Source organism: Apus apus, chromosome 2, assembly GCF_020740795.1.
Source record: "Apus apus isolate bApuApu2 chromosome 2, bApuApu2.pri.cur, whole genome shotgun sequence".
Taxonomy (NCBI): domain Eukaryota; kingdom Metazoa; phylum Chordata; class Aves; order Apodiformes; family Apodidae; genus Apus; species Apus apus.
Window position 1 is genome coordinate 23,230,418 of NC_067283.1, and position 13,873 is coordinate 23,244,290.

The 13,873-nt window shown below is 41.3% G+C and overlaps 1 protein-coding gene across 1 annotated transcript; it reads left to right on the forward strand.

Moving 5' to 3' along the window:
- Window positions 1–732: 732 nt before the first annotated feature.
- Window positions 733–12,776, forward strand: STEAP1 (STEAP family member 1). Its single transcript, XM_051612387.1, has 5 exons — window positions 733–797; window positions 3,920–4,024; window positions 4,935–5,447; window positions 6,929–7,093; window positions 8,872–12,776. Exons 2-5 carry the CDS (start codon window positions 3,932–3,934, stop codon window positions 9,127–9,129), a joined length of 1,029 nt encoding a protein of 342 aa, XP_051468347.1. The 5' UTR covers window positions 733–797; window positions 3,920–3,931; the 3' UTR covers window positions 9,130–12,776.
- The last annotated feature ends 1,097 nt before the right edge of the window (window positions 12,777–13,873 follow it).

Consider the following 13,873-nt stretch of genomic DNA (forward strand, 5'->3'; position numbering starts at 1 on the left):
AACCGGTACGAGATCATGGCACTTGGCAAAAAATACATTTTTAAGTGAGGGCTGCTCGTATGAGTAGCAGTATTTAACAAGCATTTTGTAAGGCTGGGAGAGCGACAGGTTTGGAAGATGCGATAGGGAAGGGAGAACGGCGCGAAAGGCGAGGAGGTGGTTTCCCGCGTAGGGAGCTGACGGGGTGCACGCAGCAGGTGGGACAGGGCAGCCCCCGGCCCCCGCGGTGCTGCAGCACCCTCCGGCAAAGCCGCACGTGCTGCGGGCGGCGGGAGCGGAGCTCCTGGCAGGAGGCGGGTCGGGGTGCCCGGGAAGGCAGCGCACCCCGCGTCTCCTCCTCCTCCCTCCTGCGCGGCAGGGAGGGCGCAGGTGAATGCGCCCTTTGTCCAGCCGAGTCCTCAGCAGACCCCCGGCCGGGCACTTCTTGGGGCGAGCAGCCCGGGCACGGGGGCGCTGCCGGACGGGGGACCCCGAGGCCACTGCCCGGGACCACCGCCGCCGCTCGGGACGGGGGCCGGGTCTCCGGCTCGCACCCCGCCGGCGCGGAAGCGAGCAGGATGGGTGCGGAAGGCGGGGCCGGGAGGGGAGGTGGAGGCTGTGGCCGGGCCCCCCCTGCTGCTCCCCTCTTCAGAGGCCGGCGAGCGCTCCGCGGCTGGCCCGAGCTCGCTGTCCCCGGCAGAGCCGAGCACCGGCGCTCGCAACGCGGCCGGAGGGGCTGCCCCGCTGCTGTCGGGGGCGCGCCGGGGGCTCCAGCCTTGGCGAGGAGAAGAAAGAGGCTGCGCTGAGGGCGGCCCGAGGTGGGTGACCCCGGGGCGGGGAGGTGTGAGCGCGCCCGCGTGGCCGGGCTGCGGCCGGTTCCGGCGCGGGGCCCCGCCCGCTCCCCGGGACGGGACGGGACGGGACGGGTCTGCCCGGCGGGCGCGGGCTCCCCGCGGGGCCCGGCCTCTCCCGGCATGTCACGGGCAGCGGGGCAAAGCGGCCGGGTGCCGGTCCGGCCGCCAACCTGGCCCTGCCCGGCCGGCGCGGTCCGCCCCGGGCGCACTCTGACCGGGGAGAAACGCCGAGCGGCGCTCTCCTGCTCCAACCCCCCGGGATTTCATTAGGTTTTCCACAGAGCTCAGCAGAATTTTTCAGGAGTGGCGAAAGTTACTTACTGGTGTCCCGGGTGCGTACACCGCCCTGCCCGGTGCAGCAGGCACTTCAAACGCAAGACAGTTATCTCTAACACACCGTCTCGTTTTCCGATGGTGGCAAAGGGATGCAGCCGCTGTCCTCTGCCATCACCTCATCATTATCATGCCCTCTTTATTTTACCCGTTTTTCTTTTTCGTGGATGCCACCTCTCGCTGGCAGTGGATGATGTTGTCTCGGGGTGATGCACGCACAGTGTGGATGCACGCACAGTCGGTTCAGCCTGTTTTCTCGGTACAAAATGCAGTAGCGTGCTCACAGCATTGGAAAGTTGGCTTTCTTCAGCTGGACATACTCCCTGCTCATTCACAGCTGCCTCCCAAAGAAGGAGGGGGGTGCACTGAAGATGGACATTTCTGCAACTGTTTATTTCGTAACAGTTGTGACTGAGGGCTGTGACTGATTAGTTTCTGTCTCTCACAGGACTCCAAAATTTTTTTCTTCTCATCTGTTCCAAAAAGACACGTGCTGTAGATTACTCCTTTCTGGCAGTTCATAAGGCACTGAACAGTGGAATTGTGTCTTGTATCTATTGTTTTCCAGGACTATTATTGTGCTTTATTATTGGGCTTATCCAATACATAATTTTTTCTTAATTCTGGTATCAGAAGCCAAGTGGACTGCTATTGTTCATCATCTGTGCTTCCCTGCATGCAGTCGCGTGGCTGTAAATAATTCCATGGATGAGCACATGCATTCACTCACTTTTTTTCTTTCCTTTTCATCTGCTGCATAAACCATTAATGCTGTATTTAACATTGTATTAAACACTGCTTTCTAAAAGAACCAATAATTCAGCTTTTAGGATCAGCAGCTGGCATTCTAGCTTACGGATTTTTTTTCACATCATGATATAATTTACTACATCCTCAATACAATTCTTTGGCTAGAAGCTATTACTGGACTCTTCCTTTCTAAATTTTCTAAATGAGGAGTGATAGCAGCATGAGCATCAGGTGAGTCAAGCTCTTCCACACAGAGCTTCCCAATGTAAATATGCTTTTGGACCCCCAAGATAGTGTGGAGGTCAGAAGAGGAGAGTTTTGAAGTGGTTTGGATCACTGTGTAAGGTCATGTAGACTGGTGATATTAACAGTTGAAAGCTCAATGGAGATCAGCACAGAAAAAAATTAAGAAGCAGCAAAGATCTGAGCCACAAGCGGTTTTAACAATTTTAAGGAGTCAGTCTCATTACCTAAAAGAGTAAAAAGCCAGTCTCTAAGTTTACATCTGTTTTTTTCCACATCAAATCGGAGGGTAGGCCTCAAAAACAGTGTGGCTGCCCTTCATATTCTCAGTTCTTTTGAAAACAGATCTGGAGCTCACTGTATTTATGGTTTTTTTCCAGGTAAGTACATTATGCAGAATCCTGTTTGTAAACTATTCTTTGCCACTGCAACAGCTAGAAATGCAGTATATTAAAAATAATAATAATAATAAAAAATCTTAACTAATCATGAGACTGCAGGGGCTGAGGATTTATGAAGATATCTGATATCCCAAAACATGTGATAAAATCACTAGGACTAGCCCTAGGAATAGCAGGGGGGAATAGAAATGTGCCTTCATCAGCCCATGCTTTCTTGTGTGCAGGACATACAAACCATCCGTTAGCTTGTGTAGGAAAGGGTTAACAGCCTGACCTTCAGACAGAAGCTCTTGTTGACCCTACTCGGCAACACTTGGCTGAAAGTTATGCCAAAAGAAAGAGCTTGCTAGCAGGAGGGAAAAATCCAAAGAGAAATACTTAGGAAAATAATACTTCAGCTTCAGGAGTCTGGTGTCCTGGCAGAAAGCAAACCCTCATAGCAAACAGTGCAAGACTGGAGAACTCACCCAGTGAAGGAACCCGAAACAGTAAAAAAAGGACAACTGTCAAAGTCTGGTCTGTCCATACAATTTCCCAAAATAATTATGGGTATGAAAGAAACAGTAGTTAGCAGAACAAGTTAGTATCTAGTAATTCAGCTGTTCAGTAGTCAGGTACATGGAGGAGCTACCTAGTCACTGTCTTAAATGTAGCCACAAGAAAAGCACACTGTGGTGTAGCACCCTGAGTTTCCAGTGGTGTGGTGCTGGTGCCTCTCCTGCAGTGTGCCACAGTGTGATGCACACACAGGACGTCCTTGTTGCAGGGCCCTTGCACTAATTTTCCCACTATCTGAGGAATTTCAGAAACATTATTGGATGTACCTCAGAACAGCATGAGTGAAGCTCCAGCTGGAGTTTCCTGGCAATCTTGGATAGAGACTATACCTCTAAAGCCACAGAGTAACTGTCAGGTAGACCAATCCTAAAAAGTATTAGGAACCACACATTTGCAGGAGTTTCTTGCCTCGACAAGTCTCATGCATGAACTTGAAGAATTCCAGCTTGATAATATTTTACATGTTATTTCTGTAAGCTATTTCAAACTTTATTATTTTAATTTAAACATTTTCATCCTGAATTAATTAATTCATTACACTGGTGAAATGAAATTTAGCTGAATTATTATTTTTCATCAGTGATTATGTTCTGTTGATTCAAATTCTCTCATAGTCACTGCTTTACTTAAAAACCAAGCTGAGCTTTTTGGTTCTCAGAGAACAGACTCTCCTTTCCCTAGATTATCATACCTTAGCCAGCAAAAGGGCAGAGGAGAGGGAAGAAAACATTTTGAGGGAAAATAGGCTTAAAAGTTCCAGTAAGGCACAAACCTGTTTTACATCCTGTGTTTGTTTTGCAGGGAGTTTCTGCAATGCAGAAGAGGGAAGGTGATAATCAACCCATTGATCAGAATGCAGGTCAGAGCATCGTGCCAAGAAACAACGCAGGAAACCCTAGCAACTTGGTAATGTTTCTGTAAAACAGCTTATATGTCACAGAGTATTGCAGTCTTTCATTCAGTTTTGTCCAGAAACACTGTGTTCCCATCACACTGGCATTTCATCAATACTTTGTTGCAATGTTGACATGAAGAGATAAAAAATAAAGAGCATCTCATTCGATTTAATTATAGTCCATGCTAAAAATCACACCATTTGGGCCAGCTAAAAGCTACATGAGGTTAGTTGTTAGTTGTGTTTTACCAGATGACAACAGAATCAAGTGTGTCTACTTGGCAGCAGAAAATTCAGCTTTTTTAACTGAAGTGATTCAGTTTCACAAGTTTCCACAAAACTTAAGAGGATGCTGTTACACTTGTGAAGGAGAGGAATAAGATCACAGGACTTGATGCTGGAGTTGACAGATGGTCTAATATGCTGGATCCCAAAGATTTCTACTTACATCCTTATTTCCCCAATTAAATGTCATTAAAATAGCAGCAACTGAATTAAATATTTTACTGTCTCAACTCTGTAATCTGTTACTGTGCATATAATTTGGGATGCATCATTAAGTTTGCAGCTGAAATTTGACATCTGAAATGTGTAGCTCATGTCATAAGAAGCTGTAATGATGCCTCACATACTGTAATCCATCTTCCCTTGCAGTTTAGTTAATTTCCTAGAATTAAAATCTATTTTGAAATCACCACAGATAATAAATGATGAATGAGAAATCTCTGCTAAAAGTCCTTGCTCAACTACTGCCCATGCTGCTTGAAACTTTATGTTTTCAAGCTACCTTGTCTTCAATAGTGTGTATGTTTTGTATATGGTTTCAGTGCATTACAGTGTGAGACATGGCAAATACCATCATTATTGAAGTTTTTTCTGCTCTCTTTAACTCACTTGGTATTTCCTTTCTATCCTTTGCAGAATGTGGATATGCAAGACACCAATCCACCAGAAGCAGCTGCACTTTTTAATTTACATCAAGCACACCGTTTTGGTGAGTTTGAACACCCTTCAGAACAACACTGCAAGCAGGATCTGTTCCCCAAGTGGCACTTGCCCATGAAGATAGCCTCTGTGATCTCTTTATTAACATTTATTTACACTTCTATGAGAGATGTCATATATCCTTTTATAACCAGAAAGGAAAATGTTTTCTATAAGATTCCAATCCTTGTCATAAACAAAGTTTTACCAGTGGTTTCAATTACCCTTTTAGCACTAGTGTATTTACCAGGAATATTAGCTGCTGGTTTCCAGCTATACTTCGGCACCAAGTATAAAAGGTTTCCCCAGTGGCTGGATAGATGGATGTTATCAAGAAAGCAATTTGGACTTCTCAGTTTCTTCTTCGCCTCAATGCACGCCTGCTATAGCTTATGCTATCCAATGAGAAGATCATACAGATACAAGCTGCTGAACTGGGCATTCCAGCAGGTATGGTGACCACGCAAATGCCAACACAATTGTAGTCAGAAAATCCTTGGTTTTGTCATTCAAGTAAATATGGGTGAGGGGGGAATCCATTTTCATTGCCTTTAATTTCATTTTGATGCAGATACTCACAGAGCACTGTTAAGGGTTGGAGGAGGACATAGCTCTTAACGCAGGTAATAGAGAGTCAAGAGTCATCACAGCTGTGCTTGTGTGTATTAAATAAGTAATTTTCTTCATCTGGGATTTTTTTTTCTCTCTCTCTAATGCACACAATTGTACCTACCTCAGAGGAACTTTTAAGTCTTTGGCACGCTGTTAGTTTAGTATGTATTAATCTTCTCTACACTAGGGGAATCTCTACAAAAACTGCACAAACACAATTTTTAGACATATCCTTTGTTAAGTGAATTAGCCAGCAATGAAGGAGGGCTGAGCTAAATCATAATAATCTCTGTTTGCCAGAAACTAAATTTGTTAACACTGATGGCTCCACAATTGGGCTGATGCACACTAACTTGTAAAAAGATAGAATTTCAATCATTCTTCTGAGTCATGGGCAATAGTTGGCTGGCAAAGCTCTCTAAGATCCTCTGTGACTAGACAGTTCCTAATACTTGCAAATTGCCTGAGTGCCATGAATATTTCAGTATAAAGAATATTCTGATATAAGTTATAGGCCACAAATGTACATTTATTATCCTCAAAGTCTAATCTAGAGTTTTATTAAAAGCACAGTATGATGTTACCAGCTTCTTAAGAATTCTGTAAACAGTCAAACTACCTGTTGAAAACTCTTGACATGTGCCTTATGGTAATCTGACTTGAATGGATTACCAGAAACTTCCTTGAGGTTCCAGTCCTCAGGATGAAGAAATTAGTATATTTGAGGCATATTATGTCATGCTGATCACTAGAAGCATCAAAGGGCTGTTGCAATTACTCATAAAGAGGAGAAGCTTTGACATCAGTTTATTAAAATCACAGCCTTTTCATCCTTTCCACCCATCGTATTCAGTGCAGCTGAATGTACCAACTTGTTGTTTTTAAAAGCAGAGCTAAACAACTATCCTGGCAGGATACTATTATTAAGAATGCCTGGTGAATTAGCTTCCTAAAATAGTCCTGTTAATAGATTTCCTGTTGTTGCAATCTCCCAGATATGATATTTAGCCATAGATGGAATTTTTTTGTCAAAGAATAAGATTTCTCCTGCTGTGAAGGGAAGTTAACAGGCCTCAAACCAGTCTCTCCCGGCCCAAGATGCTGATGTAGCCTAAAATCTTCTCACTTAGAGCTCATCTTTGCTCTGCACATAGTAGCAGAGACCTTGTCATCTGAAGTAAATAGCAGTTGCATTGAGAGACATTCAAACGAACAAAAATACTGTGCTTCTTGGCTGATTTCCTGTGAAAACAGCTGTATTTCACACAAATGGCTGAGTGTTACTGTCTGTCATTTTAAGTATGGTGTTCTTCTGGCAGGTCAAACAAAAAAAAGAAAATGCCTGGATTGAACATGATGTTTGGAGAATGGAGATTTATGTGTCACTAGGAATTCTGGGACTTGCTTTGCTGGCCTTGTTGGCAATAACATCAATCCCATCTGTCAGCCACTCTTTGACCTGGAGAGAGTTTCGTTACATTCAGGTACGCAGAAATGTCATTACTGCATGTCATTAGTCCTCATTTGTAGTACTGTATGTTATCAAATAAGACCATTAGGAGTTAGAAATATCAAACACAGAGGTGTTAATGAAACCAATCTAAGAGCTTGTTCCATACTCTTCATTAATTGCTTTGCAAGAAATGTTCATCTCATTCATTATTTTGTCAGGAGAAAAGGCTGTTAGGTTCAGGGTATGAAGTGGGAAAACAAGTGCAAACTACTTTTCTGCTCCTCTGACGTGGTGACCAGCAGCAGTGGTCCCTTCAGGACCTATTGTTAGGTCAAAGACCTCTGGTGCTGAATTCATTTCAGTCATCTGCACATCTTATGTTTTAGGAATGCCCTGTGTCCAGCTGAATTGGGAGCAGGTGTTCCCATACAACATGGGATTCCACTACACAAGGAGAATTGTTTGTTGCTCCCTTGGAGCTGTTTTGGCAATTCTTTACTGCCTGAGCAGTACCAGGTGGCTGGGAAGTCCAAGAGAAGGCTTCTGCTCAATAATACATACAAAGGTTTTCCATCTGCAGCATTATTAGCTTCGTAAGTCCCTCCAAAAAGGTTCTCCTTCTGAAAAGGAGAAACCTTAGAACAGATGCATAATCAAATCCAGCCAGTTCTGAGTTTGCTACAGATGTGATTGTTTTGTTCACCTAAGTATCTGGTTTGCTTTTAGTTCTGCTGGATTATAAGCAGTAACAATCAGGGGTGGTTCTGCTGACATCAGTATGATCACATTAGACTTAAGCAAGTGTTGAATTAGGTCCCTGAACACCAAAATCTGAAAATTCAGTGACCTACTAAGTACCTGGCATTTGAAAATTCTATATGAATTTGAAAAGTGCATCTGAAATGTATCTCTTATTTCAATTAGTGATTTGAGAATCTGCCCACTCTATGAACTGCATTGTTTGTAAGAAAAGATTTCAGCACTACAGAGAATCTACATGGACAGCTCTAGTGCATTATTGTTTTCAGTATGAAATTAGCATGGTGAAGAAACCCAGAAGAGTAATACTAATATATTGGGTTAGGTTTAGAAACAAATAACCTTTATACTTGTAAATCAGAATCTGTAGATGTAGCACTTTGGAAAGGCAGTGTTTTACTTCACTGGTGACTAATTCCATTTTTCTAACATTATCAAGATTGTTATGCAACAAGAAACTCAAAATTTCTAGTAACCCTAGCATAAAATTTGCTTTCCTCCTGAATTTCATAGACATCCTAAGCCAAGTTTATCACTCTAAGTGGAATGGAAGACTTGAGTTTCCTGTTGTTGTGCAATTGCTTTTGGCATAGTACTAGACATTCTAGAATTTCTGAGATGAATTGACCTTAATTTTTTTCTTTGCAAACAATCTATTAAACCATTTATAAATCTGCTTTTGAACTAATAATAGTTTTTCATGGAAATAAATTCATTTAGGATATAGATGACATCTACAAGTTGAGATATTGAAAAGTACCCTTTTTCAAGAATAGCATGTAACCCGTGGTCTCTTCTGTATATTAGCTAAATATCATAGCAGTACTTGAAAAATGTGCCACATCTCTTTTCCCTTACAGTGGCGTAGAGGGGTATAGTTAGATTTTTTTAATTATAGTTCTTAAATTTTAGTTCAAAGCCAATGGTCTCTTTTCTTTGAATTAAGTGTGCTGGTTGAGGCCCTTCCTGTTTTCTGTATTTGCTTAACAGAGTACTCTTTTTGTCAAATTCAAAAACATAAATACTTTACTATTTTCTTTCTCTTTTCAGAGCAAGATGGGATATTTAGCTCTGCTGCTATGCACTGTTCATGCACTGGTGTTTGCTTGGAATAAGTGGGTTGATGTTAACCAATTTATCTGGTATACACCACCTTCATTTATGGTAGCAGTTTTTCTTCCTGTCGTAGTTCTGTTTTGTAAATGCATACTGCTCCTCCCATGTTTTAGGAAGAGGATAAAAAAGATCAGATGTGGTTGGGAAGCTAACACACTAACCAATCAAACCAGTATGACTTCAAGACTGTAGATTAAATACGGATGTGTCCTATGTAAATATGTTCAAAGCTATTAAATGGCCTTGAAATATGGCCATGAAGTATGTTCAGTTGCAAGCTCTGTTTTCATAATTTCCATAAATGTGGTTTTTTTCACTTTTCATTTCCAACTTCAAGACTATGAGATACTGGATGCAATTTGGACCTTTGATAAAACAGAAGGTGGAAACATTCATTTTACACTTCAGTCTTTTCGGTGTTCTGGTATTCCATAATTTCTTTCTTCTTCCCTTTACAATCCAATGGCTTCATTGCCTCAGTTGTAATTCTTTCATAGGCAAAAGCAATCAGAAATCATTGTTCCAGATGACCGCAGGAAGTAAATAAATTATTACAACACAGAACCCAGGAATACTTTCTGCTTCCACAGCCATGTTTTTTCCTTTGTATTATATATAATTACATTATATATAATCTCAGTATTATAATGGGACAACAACTAGAGTATTTATCATCCCATTCCCCCTTACCTCCTGCATCCTATGTTTCGTTCTGCAGAATGGGGACCTTGGCACATGAGCCAGACAGAAACTGTGTGTTCCCACCAAGTCTTTAACTTAGACAATTGGCCAAGCAGAATTTCAGGGAACTTTACAAGGTAAATCTCTCCAGAGGCTTGGGCACAGTCTAAAAAAAGTTTTTAGACTCAGATCTCCATCTTTTACAGGACTAGGTGTGTCTCTGTTGACTTAAAACGATTAAACATTTCCCAGTTTTTATTCCATGAACACATTCTTTTGTTTCTGATGCTGGAAATTTTCCATGCTTTTGACCTAAGCCTGCAGCCCTTGACATGCTAAACTTTATTCGCACAAATTATTCCAGTGGGATAACTCATATTAGGTAAATGTGTTTACTCCAGGGACAGCACAATTGTGTGACTGGAAGAAAAACATTAAAAATAGACACTGGAATCTTGACATTGATTTGGTGAGATTTTAATGTAAAATGGCTTCTGAATGCATTTGCTTTTACAAAAATTTTCATATAAGCTGCTTAAAGCTCACCCTCCTTATGTTGCATAGGTCTGGCTGAATGTTTAAAATGAATAATTAATTTTTAGTATCTGTTTATAAATGTGTTCTCACCCAGCACCAGGAGCATTTCTGGCAGTTGCCCTGCATGAATTGATCAGCACATGGACTGATAATGCCTCCTATTGCTGGGATCATTTGAACAAGAACTGTAATTGGTTATGGCTCTGGTATTAAAACAAACAGGAAAACAATGTATGCATAAAGAAATACGTCAGACATGGTACTAATTATTCTGCAGCTAATAATTCTGTTGCACATTTGTGGACTCGTTACACTGAGCATAAATAACAGTGTTATAGCTACAGTGTTGTGATATTTTGTATTTTCCTCGCTGAAACTCCATTATTGCAACTTAAAAGTTGGCCTTGTTATTTACACTTAACGTAGTACTGTGAAAATAACTGGGGACATGGTGGCCTGTGTAGTATAGACTGAAGAGAAATGAGTGCAATTGTGTATCCAATCAATGCATGACAGAGACAAATACTCTCTAAAACACAATAAGCAAGTCTGCAATGTGAATCTAAGACATTTCTAACAGAAGAAAAGTATGGTTGTCAGTGCATTAGCATTGCTATAAATGAAATTAAATATTTTAGAAGTCATATTAGGGAACAATATTTGTCAAAGGCTTAATCAAAATACTACCTGCACTTTGTTGTCAGGAATAATTAAAAAATAATAATATTTTTCTAATATTATTTAGAACAGGTTGAGGCAAGTGCAATGATAAAGAAATCCCTTTGTCTCCTGGATCGTTCACTAGCTACTCATAAAGTGTGCTCAAACTCACTACTTAGTCCAATGCTGAGACTGAAAATACTCCATGCATCCATTGAAAAGAATTACATTTGGTTTTATCAAAGTATGTGCTGAATTGTGTTAAATTGTGGTCTCCAGAATCAGCCCTGCTGCTCCCATACCTAGAAAGTCCAGAGAATTTAATTCAAACTCCAGCTTTGTTAAATTGTGGTTAAAGAGTTGGACTAATGGTTTACAGCTGGTCGTAGAAGCCAACTCTTTGACACAGAGGAATATAAAAAGTTCAGGGATAACAAAGCTTGTGGCAGAGAAAGCAGAACCTGACCCATGACAACTGAAAACTGAAAAGAGGTGAATGAAGACACTACTTGGAAGAAGCCAATACAAAGCAATTCATACAGCATGTATAGAACAAAATCAAGGGAAATTAATATGTTTATGTATTTAGAGAGCAAAATAGTTTAGGGGGATTGTAAGGGGCTTCAAGGTTTTCCACCTTATTATCATCATTGCCAAGTGAAATCTTTTGCACAAAGGCTCTGTTATGGATCAGCTAGATCAGTGAGCATCGAGGAGCATGGTCAATACAGTTATGGAGTTAACACAAGCTGAAAGTTAAGATTCTGTGCCTTTGGACTCTGCATCTTACTGTACAGCAGTAGCATTTAGGTCACTAAGTCACCTTTGAAAATGCCAAAGTTGATTTGGCCCTTCTGAAATTTTTGTCCAAATTCTAAAACATTCTGAATTTGTAGGAAATTGTCTAGTTTATAGACTAATAGACAGATCCTTATTGCAGAAATCACAATAGCAATCACTGCTATAAAACAGTCCGAGAAATCAGTGATCAGGTAGATATATCATCTATATTCAACACTTTTTGAGCCGTCTGTTCTAATATATCTTTATCCAGGCAGTGGGAAGGAACTATTACCTGTACCATTGTATTTAATGCACAAAATCAGAACAAGGCACATCACAAGTGCAGAACTCCTTTCAGGGACTACTGAAGAAAATGTACATGTACATCTTCTGTTCATGGTGCAACACTGATCATTTTAGATTCACCCTACTTCAAGTGTCCTAATGAAGCATTCTAATACCCTGCTCTGTATGCTTTATAACCAAGGTAGTCCAAACTAGGGTAACTCCATTAACCTCAATCCGTTAATATGGGTTGAAATACTAACATAAATTACAGGTGAAAACCAATTTCAAGATCATTGTGTACTATTCAAACTGACCTTTTATACTAATTTTATACTCATTGTCCAACTGGGGGCATTAAGCACACCAGATTTTTCTCTCTAGCATTGCCCAGGAGCAAAACCAGAAGTGCCTTCTACCAGCTGAAGTTTGCATACTATCTATGAAAGCTATTCCTAAAAACACACATGACATCCAAACATTCAAGCAAGTTTTTCCCTATTGATTGTCTCAAGAAGGAGCCAAGTTTTTTGTGTCACAGCTAGCCATTTCTCTAGAAACCACCACTGAATGGTTATAGCCAGAATCTGAGACCTCCTATCAAGTCTCTTCCCTGTTTTTTAAGTCCTTAGTAAACTACTTCCAAGTAACTCACTTCCCAATCTGCAGAAGTGGAGCAGTCACACTTTACAGGACATTGCAACAGTATTTTCAAGCTTTTAAGACGTTCAGAAACATGAGGGAGGAGGGTCATGTAAGGGCTATAAAGGGCTACATAAAGAAATGCTACTGACAGCATTTTATTTCTCCCTGTAATAGATACTATTTAGTTCAACACTAATTAAAATAATTGCATATGTACCTTTTAATTTATGCTTATGTATATATTTTAAAATTATTGTATCAATATGCCTATATGCTACTATAATACATAAAATCATTGTGTGTGCAAACTTCAAGCACTTACTTGTGTAACACTTCTTTAATAAAACTGTGCATCGTTAAATGCTTCAAGGTATGCTGTGTCTGCCATTGTGTCATACACTTCCACAGTATAAGGGAAGAAGGCACAGTGGACTCTAGAAGAGCTGCTGCCAGTAAGTCAGGCTTCAGTCAAGGGGAACCAACCTCCCCACAGTGGTGCAGAGCTTGGAGTCTCCAAAGGAGCAAAGACAGAAGATGTGAAAAGCAAAATGGACACTTTCATAGGGGGACATAATAAAAGCACGTTTTTCCTGACAGATCTTTGGACGGACAGATTGCATATGCTAGCGTTCAGAGGAGATTTTGTGAGGAGAAAACTGAGCTAGTTGTGCAGTGCTTTGGAGTTACACCTGTGATCCCTGAAAACTGATGGAAGGTCAGGAAAAGAACGGTGGGGGCACTGAGGAGAGGAAAAGAATAGAGGCATATTTTTGGGTAGGAAACCATCGCTCTAGTGTAAGTTGTTGTGCAACACCTCTACGAAGGCTGCAGAGTACTTTCTTCAGCTGTTACATGTCCATGGTGTATTTAAGTCAGAGGCACTGAACTGAAACTCTGGAAAAATACTCAGAAATTGTTGAAGACACTTGAGGAATTTTATGCCAAGTTTACCTGGGGTGGCCAGATCCCACAATACTATTCCCAAAAAATGGTACCAACGATCAGTGCCCAGGAAGCTAGAGCCAGGGCTCTGCTAACTATTGTTTAATGTAAATGCCTGTTGACATCAGCATTTACTGTAAGCAGTTCCTCCCCTTGGCCACTCTTCTCTGTTCTCTCAGTTCTGCAAATGTTTAAAGCTGTGAAGTTAGTCAGACCAGGAAATTGGATCCAGGTGAAAATAATGCAGAGAAAAGAAAGGCTCAGCCAGATCCATACACTGGTCTGATTCACCTGACAGCCATGCACCCAGGCCAGCAGGAAGGACAGGAAGAGGAGTGGCGTAAAGGGGCAGCTTAACTTAAACTAGATTAAACTGCACAGTTGTAAGTGCTCCCAAAATTCA

Excerpts from the sequence above, each read along its gene's own strand:
- STEAP1 (XM_051612387.1), top strand. The coding sequence starts at position 3,932 with ATGCAGAAGAGGGAAGGTGATAATCAACCCATTGATCAGAATGCAGGT. Across the intron at positions 4,025-4,934 it reads CAGGAAACCCTAGCAACTTG|AATGTGGATATGCAAGACAC; the intron begins GTAATGTTTCTG and ends TATCCTTTGCAG. Across the intron at positions 7,094-8,871 it reads GAGAGTTTCGTTACATTCAG|AGCAAGATGGGATATTTAGC; the intron begins GTACGCAGAAAT and ends TTCTCTTTTCAG.